We start from the raw sequence: 18,963 nt of genomic DNA, 5'->3' as shown, positions 1-18,963 counted from the left end.
GAGAGGTGCATGGCTGGTGTTGTCGCGAGGGCGTCGCTAGCATCGAGATGCTATTGCTGTTGTCGAGACTGCGGTGTTATTGTCGGGAGGGTGTCGTGTTGTCAAAATAACTTATAGGAGGTATCGAGAGATGAACCTTATTGTCGAGACACGAGCCTTGTTGTCAAGACACGAGCCGTGTTGTCGAGACACGAGCCGTGTTGTCAAGACACCGGCCGTGTTGTCGATGCACGAGCCGTGTTGTCAAGACACCGGCCGTGTTGTCGAGACACGAGCCGTGTTGTCAAGACACCGGCCGTGTTGTCGAGACACGAGCCGTGTTGTCAAGACACCGGCCGTGTTGTCGATGCACGAGCCGTGTTGTCGAGACCTCAGGAACACAAGTGAGGGGAGCGAGTCTCCCTCGTCGCAACTGCTCACCACCGACGCCTCTCCCCATTAAGGAACCGGAAGACTGGAGGGAGAGCGAGGCACAATAAAGCAGGGGAACACATCGTTACGCGCCTCCTGGACGCGAGGGCGGCCCGCGGTCACAGCGATGAGTGGCCGTCTGCACAACGCCGCGGGGGGTATGCCATTGGGCTCATATATATACTTCAGAGCACATCTAATTTCTTCGTAGTTTGATGAGGAAAAATATGGTATTTGGAGCGTGGATGTGCCGAATGAGATAGAGGTGCGTTTTGGCATCTTATTTGTATGATATCAACGAGTGCACGCTTTAAGATGCGTATTTTATGTGTACAATACCTGTTTGCGTACAAAGCATACAGCACAGGCATACGCGAGTAATTTTAGTGAGCTAATTTAAATTTAGTGAGCAGCATTTGCTGCTGTGCTTCACTTATGCGTATTTCCTTCATCTTCCTACCACGAACTTGCTTTTAAGAGGCTAATTTTTGTGGACTCTGCCTGAGTTTTTACTGCCTCTGGCAGTGTTGGGTTGCACTTGCAGACGACACACCGAGAGCTCAGCCGCCGCTCCGGGTTAGGTTTCGACACCACTCAAGTCAACACGCCTTTATGGACTAGTTTCCAGTGCTCCTCCTTTAAGAATAAATAAAAGTAAACACACCTCCTGACTCGTGCGCTAGTACTTTATCACATGTGCTAGTTATTTTTATCAGATGTGCAAGCTCATTATATATGTCACAATATCACATGCACTATACGTAGTTATATATCTTTGTCAGATGTGCTAGTTCTTTATCTATGTCGCAATGTCGCAATATCACATGCACTAGTTATTTATCTTTGCAAATGCGCTAGTTTTTAATCTTTACCTGATGCGCAAGTTCTTTATCACATGCACTAGTTCTTTATCGACTCGCTCAAGTTCAGCTCTACAAAATTGCTGGGACGACGTCTTGAATAGGACAACTAGTTTGTTTGCACGATCGCAATCAGAGCAACCATTGCTTGGCATCTTATTTCCCATCAGAGGCTACATTGTCCGTTGGCTGGAAAATTGAAGATGACTTTGGCTTTTGATCTCTGCTTTGATTCTTGCTCTGATTATTGCTTTGATTCGTGCACTGATTCTTGCTTTGATTCGTGCACTGATTCTTGCCTTGATTCCCGCTCTGATTATTGCTTTGATTATTGTTTTGGTTCTTGCTTTGATTTCTTATTGGGGACTTCAAGCGGCGTGGAAGAGAGCGATGGCGCGGCGCGTATCGTCAGCAGTCGTTTTTGATGCGATCTTGGGCGGTCTTTGATTTTATCTAACACGATTTAAAATGTCTGCTCCTGACAAGTTAATTCGTACTAGGTGACTCGTAAGAATTACCTCTCATTCCACGTGCTGATATCAGTTATTGGGGAGAGCTTGTTATGCTCGCCAAAACACTATTAAACTGTATTTCTGTTAAATTATTGTTAGATACGTTACTCATGTTCGACGCATCATGTGTGTTGGCGAATGATTAAAACATACGAGTGTTAGTGTTTTGCATTGTTATTCATATCATTCAGATTATTATTATAGACGTCGCTCGTGTTCGACGCGCCACGGGTTTCGAATGAGTCAAACAATGCGAGTCTTAACCTTTTTAATCGTTACTTTTCTGTGGCCCTGCAATTCTCATGGATGCGTGTGGTGCCGAAAATGCTGCACTGCGACTTCTCGTGGTCAGTTCACGCTCTACATTTTTGCCGGTCAATAAAAGTTTGTCGTGCGCACGTTTTTAGACCTCAAAAAGTCTGGGAAGTTTCAGCGTTACGACCTACCGAGAACCGCGGCCGAGTGCAGCTATAGTAAGCAGCTGCAGTGCTGTGCTTTGCGCTTGTCTTTGAGACAAGACCGAATTAATAAAATTATTGAAGGCATTAAATTTCATTCTAATAAGTCGAAAAAAAAAACATATTTTATTACGCGTGATTTTGGAATTATATTTATAAAAGTCATGTAGTCTACAAAAGTCTACAGACCTTGTGTCCTTGTGTTTCGTCAACTTATACGATGATTGACAAGCAAGGTCTCTTCGACACGTCTTCCTTGTTTTTTTTTTAAATTGGACTTAGTAGGTTTTTTGTCATAAGTTGATTGCTAGGTTACATCACACACTTATTTACAGGAGCTAAACAAGTCTGACAATGCAGCATCGATACCACTTCTAGTATATAGATAGAGACAGAAGCTTTCTTTCCCTTAGTTCCCCTCGACAACTTGCCCTCAAACAATCTCCAGCCACGCCATTACCTCGCATCTTCCCTCCGTCTCCCTCCATCACTCCATTTCTCTCTCCCAGCTCTGCATTTCCGAGCACCTCACCCACTTCCCTAGTAAAGCTCCATTTCCTACGTTCGTAACTTATTCCTCCGCAGTATTTGGCTTGTATTACTCCTCTATATAGATGCTCAATAGAAGTTGCACATTTGTTGGATGGCGTTATTATTTGCTGATTCTGATCAATAATTATTGGTACTTTGAAATGTTTACTGTGAGAACTTGCCTATATATCTTCTTCCACTGATACATTAACTGGCCCCAATACTATTATTATTATATTTATTGCTCTATATTAATAAATAAAGTGCCTTGTAGCTTGAGGTACAGTCAGTTCACACAGAGTTGAGTAACCATCACTGAATGAATAATATAATATGCTCATTGGTCTATACTCTATAATTTTATTCATTCTCATTATTATTATCTAATTAAATATTTAAAACACATTATTTAGCGCATACAATGCACTTGGAAGAGCGCTGCATTCAGCCGTGGCGTGCTCGCGTCCTGTCCTGAACAAATATTATGCCGCTCATGGCCGCGGCGCCGGCGTCTTTTGTGCATCGCGCTGTCAAGAACAGCGTCAATTGCATGCAAATTAAGGCAGGGCTGGCGGAGGTACGTGAAGAGAACGAGGTTGTTACTCTTGAGTACGGAGCTTACTATATGCATATAAAGTAGGTACAATTGTGCTTACTTTATGGGTACAATTGCACTTACTTAAAGGGTACAATTGTACTTACTTCATGGGTACAATTGTGCCTACTTTTTGGGTACGATTGTTTATTTATTTTGCGCTATAGGTACCTCCTTTATAGGAGGTAGCGCAGCGTTAGGGAAGATTATATAGAAAAGGCCCGTGATGGTCATTTTTTCTAGTGAGTTACATCGCACAGGCCTGGCAGACGTATGAAAGTTTGTTCGTGATTATGTGTTGTTCTGGCGTGCAGTTTTTACCAGTTTAAATGACTACTGAAATTTAAAGGAAGGAGGTGTTATTTTTGCGACCATTGGGAAGTACAAGACCGATGTTGGTCCATCCACGCTCCGGTTGTTTCCATCACTGCAGCGCTTTACTTAAATCTCATTATTCCCTCAAATACCATTACTGACCATCACTTTTGGTTTCATTTCCTGGTTGACTGTATATGGTATATGGCTTGTTTTTTCGCTTATTGGTCTCAATTCTCTTTGTGCGCATTAAAAGATTCACATCGCCTGCAGGTTTACAGGCCTTGTGTCCTATAGTCTGCTGCTCTCAATCCATTTCGTCTGCAGACCTTGTGATCCATCGTCTGCAGGTCCCTTTTCGTCTGCAGACCCTATGACCCATCGTCTGCTGATCCCGTTTCGTCTGCAGACCTTATGACCCATCGTCTGCTGATCCCGTTTCGTCTGCGGACCCTATGACCCATCATCTGCATGTCCTGTTTCGTCTGTATAGACCTTATGTCTCTTCATCAAAGGCCTCAGGCGAGCAGCATTCAGGGCGCCTGGGAATTTTGTGCCGCAATCAACGTCTGGGATATCAAAAGGAAGTCGTCGTAGCAACACAACTTGTCCAGATGATGATGCTCCCTCGTCTCGGTTTGATCTATGAAAAATCTCGTCTTTCTGCTATAAACTGCACTCCGCCTCAATTATGTGTAATGGTTTATAGAACTGTCGGCGATGGATATGAATAGATTGAATTCCGAATTGTCTAACTCAGGTTATATTCGGCACAAGTATGAATATTTTATTCATAGATCGCAGACTGGTCGCACGTAGAATACAAAAGTACGACGACTTGGATTAAGATGTAGTATCGGTGCCTTCTAGTAAGTGACTAACTGCTGCAGGTTGGACGAACAGATATTTATACCTATAACAATATATATAGATTATGGTACAAACTTGTACGTCAGCGTCGGGACTACGTTACGTTCCCGACAACAACTGCCGCTAAGTTTAGCCAGCAGTTCTGAAGGTGGTTCTTCCGATTTGACGCATGAAGTTTCTTTTTTCTGACTTAGTTTGAACGTTTTAGTTCTGATGGCTTATAGTTTTAACGTCTTAGTTTGGTCGTCTTAGTTCTGACGACTTAGTTTGATCGTTTTAATTTTATTTAGGACTGATCGTTTTGATCGTTCAGGATTGTACCATCTTCACATTTCCTTGAAAGTAACGTAGCGATTCATTGACTTTGATGATATTTTTCCTCGGATGCCCTAACTAGGATTACATGCCGCGGTTTTAGGCATAAATAAAGTCTTGAATGTTTGTTCCGTTCTAAGTTCGGAACACTCGTTTGTCATTTTTAGTTCAACGATTTGAATGATATTTGTTGATACGGTGCTGATGTCACCAGACGCACGATGTTGACATAGTGCTGATGTCACCAGACGCACGATGTTGACATGGTGCTGATGTCACCAGACGCACGATGTTGACATGGTGCTGATGTCACTGCGGTTGCCTGACGTGTGATGCAGAGGCGGCATCCATCTTTTATGCATGGCGCCGAGAAGCCTATATAGGGGCTCCCATATAACTAAAGAAAAATGAGTGGCACTTTGTCCAAATATCGCAGCACTTTTTGCTGTTTTTTGCTTCATTCATACCTATAGAGCGTATCAGTGCGGCGTACAGAAAATACATTGCCACTTAGACGATTGGACCCATTCATTTTTCTGGATGCATTACCCTCGTGACACCGACGATCGATGCTGTCGCATCTGCAGGCAAATGCTCAGGAATCCTGTGACGAATCGCGAGGGCTGCGATGATCGTAATTGCGCGTCCTGCATCGTTGTCGGCTGGCTTACTTACGACAAACTGATAATCGGCACTAGGGTATTAGTGCTGTATATATCATCATTATTATTCCCGTATTAAATAAGCCAATCAAATGGACGTAAACACTCCCGGCATAGATTTTTTCACATTGTAGGCACCAACACTTTAGTTCACCACGGTTAAGTTAACGTATTAATCAACACCTATTACTTGCATACACGAGAAGTCTTCGACTCAGTTACAGTGGTGCCGCCACATCTGGACAATATCTCAACAATTTCTCTGAGTGCATATGACGTCACTCATTTGAGTCTTGCAGCTCGCACGATTCTAAATCGTGTTCATTTGAAGCGTGAGCCTTCGTCTATATTCTTGTGAATGTTCTCAGGCGGATGATCGATTGCCCTCAATGAAGGGATCGATGTCGACCTCACTTCATCACACAAGGACGCATGCAATTGACCTTGTCATGAGCGACCTTCACGACCTCAATAGCCTCGTGGGCTTCGAAAATCAATTTAGCCGTCAGCGTTTGAGAAGCTGTTACATTTCCGCGCTCCGAACTCCCGCTGTTAACTTTCAATTTAGAAGTTGTCAATCCAACCCATTCCCTGCTCACTCCATCTGGTTATAACAACCTTCAGAGCGAATTTCATGTATGCTCCACACATAAGGCTTCAAATTTCAGTGTGTTTGCTCTCCATTGGATCCATTTCTGCATTTTGGCCTCGATTTGTTTCTATACTTAAGACGAATATTTCAATTAATTTACAGAACGGCTTCCATTAATTGCCTGCGGACCATACAAGCATCAACCCAAAAGCTTCACCAACGCTAGTTCAACAAGTTGGCCATTTGAAATCACCTATTTAGACTTCTCGAATTCAGCTCTTTCGACTTCTCAAATTCTGCTGACTCGATAATTCAGGTCACAATAGAATTCAGTTTATCGTTTCGCTCATTCTCGTTCATAACAGTACGATTGAGTATATCGCTTGGCTTATTCTGGTTCATATAATATAATTTAGTATACCATTCTTCTTGTTCATGTGCAAAATAAAAGGATATTATATTGCTTTACTTGTATTTGTTCAGAACAATAATATTTTGAGTATATATTTCTTGTTCCCTCATTGGTAATAAGGCAGGTTGCGTCCGAGGAAGGCAGCATGCAGTCACCCTCGCCCTCTCTATATGCCGGCGCGGGCTTCACTCCGCCGCTACGTTATTGGCCGCCTGAAGAGCAGCGGCTTGCTTTCATGGCTGCTCTAATTATCCGGCTCACAGTATTTCCTGCGCTCTGCTGCTCTAATTATCCTGCTCACCGTATTTCCTGCGCTCTGCTGCTCTAATTATCCGGCTCACCGTATTTCCTGCGCTCTGCTGCTCTAATTATTCTGCTCACAGTATTTCCTGCGCTCTGCTGCTCTAATTATCCGGCTCACCGTATTTCCTGCGCTCTGCTGCTCTAATTATCCGGCTCATCGTATTTCGCATGTTCTGCCGCTGTTATCCTCCTTCCTCAATCCTGTAATTCCCCTGTTATAATTTTGGCTCGTAGACCTGATCCTATCAATGCTGCATGCCGAGCTAAATGAACTGATGTTCCCATGTCATTATTAATGCTACTTGCTTCGTGATAGTCGTTCATTTTCTGGATCAGCTCTATGTGCAGTTTTTACGTTGCATCAGTTGTACATTCGTTTCTTTATTATTATCGATTTGATTGTGACTTGTTTAAATTTAACGATGCAAAATTTTTATGCTCTGATATTGCATTGTGCTTCCCCCATGCATGCAGGTTTGATTGATGTGCGGTTACTTGATTACATGTCTTGCTATTCTCAGAACAGTGTTTTATTATCTTGCTTATGTGTAATGTACATCTTGCTTATATGTATACATATAACTTATATCTTATATCTGCATACTTCTATCTTGTATATCTTGCTTATCTGTATAGTATATAGGATACAATTGGGAATATAACACACAAGAACCAATTCTGAAACGCATGACGGGCTATTATCATTAGCTGCGTTCACACCACATTCATCGCGGCTGTACTCGCGTGGATCACCAACTTCAAGCACTGGAACTGAGCTGCGATATGACGAGCGTTAGTCTCCTTCATATGCTGGGCGCTGTGGCCGTTTGATTGCAGCAATCTCGGCAGCTCGCGTGCAATCCTAAGCCGCTTGCAACTTTGTCCACCTCCCCGAACTTGGCAATCTCATTCCAACCCGAGCCCTGAGAGCGCTTCTGGAGCGGCTAGGCTCGTAGTTACCAATCTTTAAACATCGGAAGCCGTTCGCGGAACTTTTAAAATGCTTTCAAGTTTAATTTATTTCGTTGTACAATGTACAAAATTATTTTATTGATTAAATATTATGGAACGACTCACTGCTCTGGTTAGTTCCTCTGCTTGCATATCTACACGTTGTCAGTGAGGAATATTGCAGTGAGTTGTTCCTACTAAGTGACGTGTTGTACGTGACAGGCTCTTCCATCTTCGCCTGCGTCGCGACGCCAGCGTCTTCAGCCCCGATGTGGAGTTCGAGTCCTCCGATGGCGCCGTCAACTTCGACATCCATAAAACTTACAGCGGATACCTTCACGGTGAGTAGCAATACTCATCCATTCAAAAACTTACAGCGGATTCCTCCGCGTTGGGTAGCAATACTAAGCCATTCACGAACGCTGGTACTGTTTATACGAACGAATGCTGGTATTTTTCAACTCCTATTTTTCCATTATTGCTTCTAATGGATTTCCCCTGGCTGGACGGACCTCTTGCATAGTTTTAATGGAGTTAGCAAGTAAAAGCCTTTTCTCCACCGTGATCGTACTTTCCGTCTTGTAAATTTGGTCTCATTGCGTTGAGTCAGGACGAAGTTTTAAGTGAGGAACTTTTTCATGCACGACTTTTTGTCGGATTCTTATACGAATTACTGAGTCATTCAAACTAAATTGACTTATCGAAAGATTTAAGAATACTATTAGATATTGGTTGATCATGAGACTTCAAAGGTATGAAATTAGTGAAGTGTCCTTGGAAATCAAGCAGCTTAGTGTCATTCTAAACCTTTCGCTTTACTTATACTGTAGTTACGTGCTTAGCGTAAAGCTGCGACAAACGTACAGCTGAAGAGTCTCTGGCGTTGGTTTTTATTTTCGGTAAAATGCTGCCTGGAAAAAACCTTGTGCGCTTTATGCCATCCCAACTCCCTCGGGCGCTCTGAACTAACTTCTTCAGTGGTAATTTGGCACGGTAAACTCAAGCTGATCCTAACAACCTCTGCAAGTTTAGCTGCTGCTGCTCGTCTGTAATTGACATGTGATCCTGAAAGCGGTCCCTATCTACCCCCTCTTCCGGCCCCCTCTCATTTTTTCTCTCCGTTTTCTGGTTTCGGAAAGATTTCGTAGCTTGGCGAGGCAATGGGATAGAAAAAAACTTGATGGCTTTCTCGTGTTTCACCCTCTAGTTTCTGTTACTAGTATTATATAAATCCTGACACTAGCATAGATCTGATCAATGATGAAACCCAAAATGGAAGCGTGTCAAATTTTTCTTAAATTAAACAATTTTTGTCTAACAATAAGCAATAACAACTGGTAAGAGTTTCTTAGAGAAAAATTCTGTTGTTATGGCAGACGACGACCAGACTGAGGTGGAAGGGCTGGTGACGTCGGACGGGCTCTTCGACGGCCATATCCGCTCGCCCAACGAGCTGTACTACCTCGAACCCGCTCACAGGTGCGTCTGCGACGCATTTCTTGCTAATTTATCATCCCATTGAAACGTATAACTACGAAAATTGGTGAAATAGGACGAATTTTAATTGCTGTACATTTTAATTGTTGTTAGTCGTTGATGTTTTTCGTATAGTCGGTCCACGCCGTTTCCCGGACCCTTGGATGAATCAAAATGTTGAGTAAGATTTAACATCTTCTTTCTTTGCTGTGGATGTCTCCTGCATGAAGCGTTTCGCTTGCAGGTACTTGAAGGACGTAGAGTTCCACTCTGTGATGTACAAAGCGTCGGACGTGCTCGACCCCAGCAGCGACGACTGCGCTTCTCAGAAGCTTCACGACCGCGGAGGTCTTCGCTATACCGACGACACCTACAGAAAGAATAACAGTGCGGATAATTCTGCTGCTGTTGCTGCTAGCGGCATACATCCTAAGCTTCTGGCGGCCGTAAGCGCGAGAAACAAGAAACTTTCTTTGGAACAACAGGGATTAGAAGACGAGGGTGGATCCAACGGTCTTCAGAGCCCAGAATATCAAGAGAAGAGCCTTAAGAACGCTCGGTTGTTTATTGAGCAGCATAATGCCCCTGCACCCTCCTCAAGTGCGGCCAGCCCCGGGGACTGGGTTGGGGAAGAAAAAATAAAAGGCAGGTCTACTAATCGGCTTTTCCCTGAGCTCTTGAAGATGACGCCTCCACACAACTCCACGCGATTCAAGAGGTGAGAAATTATTCCTCTTTTCTTGTTTAAATATACTGTCTAATTTCTAAAATTTCTTTCAAATTTCAAATTTAAATTTATTGCAGTTTAAACATTCATAAGATATTCATTCCACAAAGATAAAGATGACGACAATGTTCTTCTTTCATGTGTAAAGTATATTGGGATTCGTTCATTAGTTTACATATTTCCATAATTTGTTCTGGTTATTGTACAAATCTATATTACGTGTACATTTTTAACCCCTAAAATATCTAAATGCTCATAATTATTCATCTCTGCACGCAGGTCTGCGGTCGACCCCAGCAAGACGACCTGCATGCTCTACCTGCAGGCCGACCATCTCTTCTACGAGCGCATCGGGTCCGAGGAGGCCTGCATCGAGTCCATCACCCGTCATGTGCAGCGCGTCAACTCCATCTATAAAGTGACAGGTGAGGCCTGCATCGAGTCCATCACCATCTTGGTCTGGCTTACTATAATCCAAGGTTCATCATAAAACCTCATGCAGGTACAGTGCAAAATAAAAAGTTGTCTTGGAAAAGGGCTTATAATAACGAACTCCATTTATCAAGAGCGTCTATTTAAAGATGTTTTATAAGAGGACAGAAGTCGTGGCCAGTAAAACAATCAAATGCTGACTGCGCCTAGTTATTCCTCTATCGGCCTAGTGTAAAATGTTTTTAGGTCCTTCCGTGGCCAGTCGCTCCCATACACGAGTCCAATAGCGCGGTAAATAGTGGCGGCTGGAATTCGGAAGTTTTTCTGGCCGCCACAAGTTTTCTGGCCACCCTGCGCCGTGTGTGGGTAACTGGCAGCTCGAATTACCTCCCAAATGGTATTTGCTTGATGCAAATGGTATTGTCTTGATGCTTGATGCAAATGATATTTGCTTGATGCTTAATGCAAATTATTTAAGCTTGATGCTTGAGGCATATTATTTATGCTTGATGCTTGATGCAAATGATATTGGCTGGATGCAAATGATAAATGTTTGATGTAAATGATATTTAAGACACTCTCCATTTCACTGCAGATTTCGACCGGGACGGCAAGCCTGACGACATCCGCTTCATGATCAAGAGGATCAAGATCCACAACCAGCACGCGCTCAGCGACCCCGCCTACAGGTGCTTGCTCGGCCCTTGTTTGGCTTGCTCGAATTTTAAGTAATATCTTACCTTAATTCATATTTTGACACCTTGACGTACGTGATATTCTGTCCATTAAATAATATTAAACTCATGCTATAAATCACTCCTGGATATTTTAAACTATGGAAGAATTTAACATGTGATATTTTTCCACTTTATATTATCTGCTTATTTTCGTCAAAATAATTTGCGACAAAAGTCAATGCATCTTACAGATCTGACAAATTTCGGACCTTTTATTTTCATGTATAAAGCCAAGGAGAAACATCCTCAAGGTTTCTTATTGTCTTTGTGTGGTCCCTGAGATTTGATTGTGAAGCTTTAATGTTACTCTAAGTAACACCCTAGGCTTTAATGTACTAAGAAATACTCTATGATTTAATGTTACCCTAAGAAATACTCTATGCTTTAATGTTACCCTAAGAAATACTCTAAGCTTTAATGTTACCCTAAGAAATACTCTATGCTTTAATGTTACCCTAAGAAATACTCTATGCTTTAATGTTACCCTAGGAAATGCTCTAAGCTTTAATGTTACCCTAAGAAATACTCTAAGCTTTAATGTTAACCTAAGAAATACTCTAAGCTTTAATGTTACCCTAAGAAATACTCTATGCTTTAATGTTACCCTAAGAGAACTCATCTCCGGCGCCGTGCTCCTTTGTGCTGTCGCTTCATTAACTGAAAGCCCCTACAATAATATTGTTCCCAATGTTCTCTTCATTTCTCAAACCTCAATTAATAATCAAGATTATCCACGTGAGTGTCTAGTGAATGCGTTGGTTCGTCGTATGAATAAAGCTTCTTGTTTCGTTGAACCTCGACTGTCTTCACTGATTAATTCTCATTGTTTGTTCAGGGCATTGTACTTTCAGCAATAACTTAGTAACCTTCGTTAGCTCTCAGCCGCTCAATTCTGCTTATTGCAACAACTGAAGTAATTCATTGATGGTTTATTGTGCTTCTATGTGAAGTTTCTCATCACTTTTATGGTATTTTTCCTGCAGTAGTTTCCGTAATGTTTTTCATCGTGATAATTCATTGCAGGTTTCCCAACAACTACGGCGTAGAGAAATTCCTCGAGCTCTTCTCAGAAGAAGATTACGATTCCTTCTGCCTTGCCTACATGTTCACGTACAGGTAAGCCTACATGTTCACGTACAGGTGAGCCTACATGTTCACGTACAGGTGAGCCTACATGTTCATCTACAGATAAGCCTACGTTCCCTATGGCCTCGTGTAGGCAACGTTTTACTCCCTATCGTCTCGTGTAGGAAGATGCCTGCCTACATAGATCAGCCTTATGGAATTGATTGCCTAACTAATATACCCGTCAATCGTTTATTTTATTTCAATAAAAAAACTATTTTTAAGTTGAAGCAAGATAAAAGTAACGGTATTTTAACAAGACGACAACTGAAAATAATTCTCTCATTTGTGTCGTTTGCTGCCATATAATTCAACTAATTCTAACAACTAATTCTATTCAACTAATTAACAATTCAGTAAATAATCAAAGCTACTTCCATGGAACAATGCTAACTCATTTTGCTACTACAATGTATGAATTTGCATCAAACATCATACTTTATAAATATACCTCTAAACTACATACTTTATAACTACACCACTAAACCACATACTTTATAACTACACTAATAAACCACATACTTTATAACTACACCACTAAACTACATACTTTACTGGCGTGCAGAGACTTTGAAGGCGGCACGCTGGGCCTGGCATGGACCGGCGACCTGAAGAACGCTGGGGGCGTGTGTGAGAAGAACGGCCACTACCGCGGCAGTCTTAAGGTCTGACTTACTGATGTAGTGAAGATTTTATTGCATTCATGATGTAGTGAAGATTTTATTGCATTCATGATGTAGTGAAGCTTTTATTGCATTCATGATGTAGTGAAGCTTTTATTGCATTCATGATGTATTGAAGCTTTTATTTCATTCATGATGTAGTGAAGCTTTTATTGCACCGGTACACAGGAAAATAAGACGCTTTTTATCTCGCCTTTAATGGCAAAATGTATATTAATTTGATATTTGTTGATTGTTTGTTGGTAAACGGCTGATAAATAAGCGTAGTTCTTTTTAATACTTCATTTTTCTTGTGTCTTGTAAATGCAATGCTCTTTTAGTACCAGAAAATAACGTGTTTTAAATGCCTAAATTATTTATCAATTGATATTTATAAATATCAATATTTAAATATATTTATCAATATCAATAACTGTTTTTTGGTCAGTCTCTGAATACGGGGATCGTGACTCTACTGAACTACGGCAAGCACGTGCCGCCGGCCGTGAGCCACGTCACACTTGCCCACGAGATCGGCCACAACTTCGGCAGCCCGCACGACCCTGAGCACGACACCACGTGCACACCTGGTGGCGAGGACGGCAACTACATCATGTTCGCCAGGTAGGAACTTGACCTCATACAGTTCTAAACGATTGCTTTTTGGGGGCGTTAAGACTTCTTCCATATCTAATATGTCGAGACCGCAACAAGCTGTGAATGTTCTGCAATGTTAAGGATCGGCGAAAGGCCTACGACCTAATAAACGCTGAAAGCGCTAATATTAATATTATTTTTATTATTGCAACTTTTATTATTGCAACAATTAGCGATGCACTTCTTACTTTTGTGTAGATCACTCACTCATTTTGGCTTGACGTATGAGCGTATCAGTGCTACGTCCCCTGTCTGCTCATGCTGTAGGTGTATAAATATTTGTACAATATCACCCATTCAGCTATTACAGTTATTAGCACCCTGTGAACAAAGTTATATTATTCCGCAACAATAAGGCATTATTGTTATCTACAACTTTTACTTCGGCCTTTGTTTTATTTCGATGTCGATGATACTGATGTTATTTCTATTCCAGAGCCACGAGCGGCGACAAGCTGAACAACAACAAGTTCTCGCCGTGTTCCCTGAAGAAGATCAACAGCGTCCTGAACAGCAAGGCGCGCGACTCCAAGGGCTGCTTCACCTTCCCGCAGGTGAGTCATGGTCATAGGTGGGTCATGGTGATAGGTGGGTCATGGGTCATAGGTGGGTCATGGTGATAGGTGGCTCATGGTGATAGGTGAGTCATGGTGATAGGTGGGTCATGGTGATAGGTGGGTCATGGTGATAGGTGGGTCATGGTGATAGGTGGGTCATGGTGATAGGTGGGTCATGGTGATAGGTGGGTCATGGGTGATAGGTGGGTCATGGGTGATATGTGGGTCATGGGTGATAGGTGGGTCATGGGTGATAGGTGGGTCATGGGTGATAGGTGGGTCATGGGTGATAGGTGGGTCATGGTGATAGGTGGGTCATGGTGATAGGTGGGTCATGGGTGATAGGTGGGTCATGGTGATAGGTGGGTCACGCGTACTGCTTGTTTTGCATGCAAAATTCTGGTTACGTTTACGGCGAATTAAGAATGCATTTTTGATTTGAGTGTCTTGTTAACAAAGAAATTATTTATCAAAACGATGTATGATTTGAATGAATGAATTTGATGCATGGATCAGGCCTCAATCTGCGGCAACGGGGTAGTGGAGGCTGGGGAGGAATGTGACTGCGGGTGGGAGGAAGACTGCGACGACCAGTGCTGCTTCCCCATGGTCACCAACCCCAGGAAGGGGCACCGCCCCTGCGAGCTGCGCCCCAACAAGATATGCTCACCCTCTCAGGTAGTAATACTCATTTAATTAGCAATATTCAATTGTTATTTTATACTATATTATTAGTATTAACTGATATGCTATTCATACTGAATTGTTAGATTTTTGAGATTTTCTATATCCTCAATAGTCTTCGTTTTCTAAGAATAATTTCGCAGTGCTGAACTAATTATTCAAGTAATTATATTCAAAGAATAGTTTCGCTGTTATGAATTAATAATTTATTTCTACAGTCATTGCGTCTAAATCATATTACGCTGTGAATTAATTCTCCTAATGTTTTGATGGCATGTATAGAACTATGTTGATAATATATATTATTTGCACGAAGGGTCCATGCTGCACGCACGAATGTTTGCTCAAGGAGGGCAACAAATGCAGGGACGACAACGGCTGCCGTGACACGGCCTTCTGTGACGGCCGGGGCCCTCAGTGCCCCCCATCCGTCAACAAGCCTAATAAGGTAACAGCTCTACTTCATAAACTACAATTCTCCTGAGATTTAGGTCTAACAAAGAAGCTCGTGGTGATTTAATAATGTAAATGGTGGATACTGTACGTTGTTTGACTTGGGATTTCTGCGTAACCTCGACTAACCGCGGTCCGGCCCAAAATAGTAACAACTTAGTCATTAGCCTCCACATTTAAATACCTCATAATTCTTATAATTTTATGGAAGTATTGTTTGATATATTTTTTTCGAAATAATAGTAGTAGTATATTATTAAAAATAAGATATCTCTTGAAGTTTCGTTGGAATTTAATGAATAAAATTGTTGTATTTTTATAAATGCAAGCATGAGTATTGTGCTCCGTGGAAAGTAGTTCCATGCCGAGATCTTATTTGTCATGTGCGACAGCTGGAAGTTCGTCGCTCACTTTCAACACTCGATATTTCAGTGCATGATTTTTCTTTCTGCATGTAATAATCATATTAAATAATACAATGAAATAAATTATATTGGATGATTTTCTCCCATAGGATCCCGCCGTATCGTGATGTATTTCCATGTAATACGAAAAGACGTCATTAGCGTTATTGGTTCCAGAGTAGATCTTTCAGTATATAGGCAATATTCATATTGGATCTTTAGAACGATCTTTCATTGCCAGATAATATTGATTAATGTGGTTTTTGTTCATATAATGGTATATTAAATAAATAAATAATAATGATGTAATAAAAATGATATGTGTGTTGGTAGACGATATGCAACAAGGAGTTCGTATGCTACCGAGGGGAGTGCACAGGCAGCATCTGCCTGGCGTACGGCCTGGAGAGCTGCCAGTGCCACCGCAGCGCCGGCGACCCCGACACTAAAAGCTGTGAGCTCTGCTGCAAACTGCCTGGCGAAGACCAGCCTTGTCTGTGAGTTGTTCAAACTCCATTATTTCTGCGCTTCATGTGGCTTTATTTATATCGATTTTCACCATTTTTATATGGAGACATTACCCGTCGTTCAAGCAATCCGTATTTACTTAGATGGAGTGGGTAATAGGGTTACCAATATAAGAAAAAAAATTAATCAAATTAAAAGCTTATAAATCTCATGGCTTTGGGCCTTTGATGACTTTGGAAGCGTTGTCTCACGCTGAAAAAATATAATTCATGAGTGAACAATTGCATTACACGCATACTTTCGAAAAATTGCCTTTCTTTTTAAATTTATCTCCTTGAAGCATGTTCAGTTTGCTCTTGCACATCCGTGTTTAGGCAGTATTTTAAACGCATTTTAACGGTATTTTGATGACGTTAATGTTACAGGTCCTCGTTTGACTGGAACGTCTACCCTTACAACATCCCCGACATGTACGCCAAGGCGGGCACTCCATGCGACGACTACAAGGGATACTGCGACGTGTTTAAGAAGTGCAGAGAAGTGAGTGCCCGCATTATATTTATTTACTTTATTTACATCTCTGAGGCCGAAGTGCTTTACTCATTCTTGTTGTTATCATTTGGCATAATATCGAAAATTTTACGACTGCATTCATTCATGGTGAAGAGGATTATTTTGCTCCGTTTTTAGGGAAATGTAGGATTTCTGTCTCATTCTTGTGCAAGTTTGTTGAAGCAACACGAGTAGGTTGGTCACTTCCGATTGTGATCTTAATATCGGCTCTAGATTAGAGCTCGTTTGTATTCCAGGTTAATGTCTATACTGTGGCCTATAGGATGCAAGCTAGTCCATATCATGAATATCATAAAATATACTTTCGTGTTTACCAGTTTAAAGCAACCTGCCAAGAACCACTTGAGTATGTTTCTTTAATGGGAACTTATTATTGAATCTTAACTTGAATCGTTTATTGCTATCCAGTACCATGAGATGTACTTACCTGAACCTTAGCGCAGCAGGCAGTACCATGAGATGTACTTACATGAACCTTAGCGCAGCAGGCAGTACCACAAAGTTCACAGACATGACTCGTTGCATAGCTCAGTACGCACAGTTCTTACGGCTGACCATAATGTCGTTATGTGCAGGTTGACCCGTCGGGGCCATTAGCCACCCTGCGCAAGTTGCTGCTGAGCGACGAGTCCCTAGCGAGCCTGCAGGAGTGGCTGCAGCAGCACTGGTGGGCCGTCACTCTGCTGCTGCTCGCTGTCCTCGTCCTCTTGGTCAGTTACAATCCAGCTTTATTATATTATTATATTGTATCATTATATTATATGTATATATTCATTATTAATTGTGTCCCACCCCGTTAATTATTGCGCACTTCGTTAATTAGCGAGGCATTTGTCAGGCTCGCTGTGCTCGTTATTTTGGTGAGCTCGAGGTAGCTTTTCCTTCATTATTCATTACTTAATTGATAATTTATTGTGTCTCGGCCGGCCAATCAATATTCGCCTCGTCAATTAGCGAGAAATTTCCTCTTTAATTATCTAGTGTGCAGGTCTCTCCCCGTTTATCATCCATCATCTTCCTTCCGCCGCTAATCATCTGATATGTGCCTCTTCAATTAATGAAGCATTTTCCCGCTAATCATCTATTTTGTGCCTCTTCAATTAATGAACTGCAATTAATTAAACATTTTCCCGCTAATCATCTATTGTGTGCCTTTTCAATTAAGATGAAACCGTGTATGGGAGTCCCGTTTAGTTCGAACAGTGAAAGAAATCGTTGTGCTCAGTGATCTAAATTAAATGAATTTCATTAGTAACTTTAAAATGGATGAAAAATTCCATTATTGTTATAAATGTCGGCGCTATGTAATCATAATCATCCTTCGAAACCATTTCAGATGATTACCCAACTTATGCCTGAGTTTTTAGTTTTTGGTTCCATTAAAGGAAGCTTCTAAGCTTCGGTCTTGAAGGTTAATATTTTTCATATTTTAATATCTCGAAATTATGTTTCATCTTTTTTGGCGATCGTGACGAAAAGGAAGAATTATTTATTCATATCAAAGAAAACGCTTTCGTTACGAATTACAGTTTTTGAAAGTGGCTGATTGGTTTATGTAGGTAATTATCGTTTAATTGTAAGAGAGACCTCAAGCTTTTAAAAAATGTCAACTTATGAAAAACGTTGGAAAATACTTACTTTTCAAATTAATGTTTAAATCCATATATTCATCGTCAAGAATTGCTTCATGAGCGCTCTTATTCTTTTCATGTGATTAAAATGCTTTGTATGCACTGGTCAATTGACCCCATAAAGAAGTGATCATTCATTAGGCTCACTAATGGTCCTAGTAACTAAGATCACGTCTTCCTCATCTAGGGCACTGGAGCCTACGAGATGCCCAAGGAAGAATCGCCCACTGCTCTCTAGCGCAATGCTAACAATAACACTAAAATAGCGTCTCTAGCGTAACAATAACACTAAACTAGCGTCTCTAGCGCAACGCTAACGTTTAACACAGCAATAATGATAACATCTCCTGGTAGCATCGTGCCTCAGTCCTCCATCGGCTGTGATGTTTATCATGACGGTCTACCCACTTGGTCTTTCCTCGCAAATACTGACTCCTGATTTTGTATTTTTATATGATGTAGGCGACAGGAAACTATAAATGCTGTTTTATAGACGCTTTTAAACATTTAAATCAACTTGATGAAGAAGTGACCCCTCAACTCGTCGAGTTACGGCATATTTATGTCGAGTGATGGCTCCGCTTTATGAA

General features: G+C 41.5%; 1 protein-coding gene across 1 annotated transcript in view; it reads left to right on the top strand.

Moving 5' to 3' along the window:
• The window catches only part of LOC108671972, a 64,543-nt gene that overhangs the window by 40,269 nt on the left and 5,311 nt on the right, over positions 1 to 18,963 (top strand). Inside the window, exons 3-16 of the mRNA XM_018159577.2 lie at positions 8,010 to 8,128; positions 9,164 to 9,266; positions 9,508 to 9,981; positions 10,270 to 10,415; positions 11,018 to 11,111; positions 12,183 to 12,275; positions 12,850 to 12,949; positions 13,395 to 13,570; positions 14,040 to 14,157; positions 14,677 to 14,838; positions 15,161 to 15,292; positions 16,035 to 16,198; positions 16,595 to 16,709; positions 17,318 to 17,452. Of these exons, the coding sequence (XP_018015066.1) occupies positions 8,010 to 8,128; positions 9,164 to 9,266; positions 9,508 to 9,981; positions 10,270 to 10,415; positions 11,018 to 11,111; positions 12,183 to 12,275; positions 12,850 to 12,949; positions 13,395 to 13,570; positions 14,040 to 14,157; positions 14,677 to 14,838; positions 15,161 to 15,292; positions 16,035 to 16,198; positions 16,595 to 16,709; positions 17,318 to 17,452 (2,131 nt within the window). The remainder of the gene's footprint in view (positions 1 to 8,009; positions 8,129 to 9,163; positions 9,267 to 9,507; positions 9,982 to 10,269; positions 10,416 to 11,017; positions 11,112 to 12,182; positions 12,276 to 12,849; positions 12,950 to 13,394; positions 13,571 to 14,039; positions 14,158 to 14,676; positions 14,839 to 15,160; positions 15,293 to 16,034; positions 16,199 to 16,594; positions 16,710 to 17,317; positions 17,453 to 18,963) is intronic.

The sequence above is a fragment of the Hyalella azteca genome, unplaced genomic scaffold (assembly GCF_000764305.2).
Source record: "Hyalella azteca isolate HAZT.00-mixed unplaced genomic scaffold, Hazt_2.0.2 contig16900, whole genome shotgun sequence".
Lineage (NCBI taxonomy): Eukaryota > Metazoa > Arthropoda > Malacostraca > Amphipoda > Hyalellidae > Hyalella > Hyalella azteca.
Note: the sequence above shows the minus strand (reverse complement) of the source record. Positions and strands in the feature narration are given on the sequence as shown.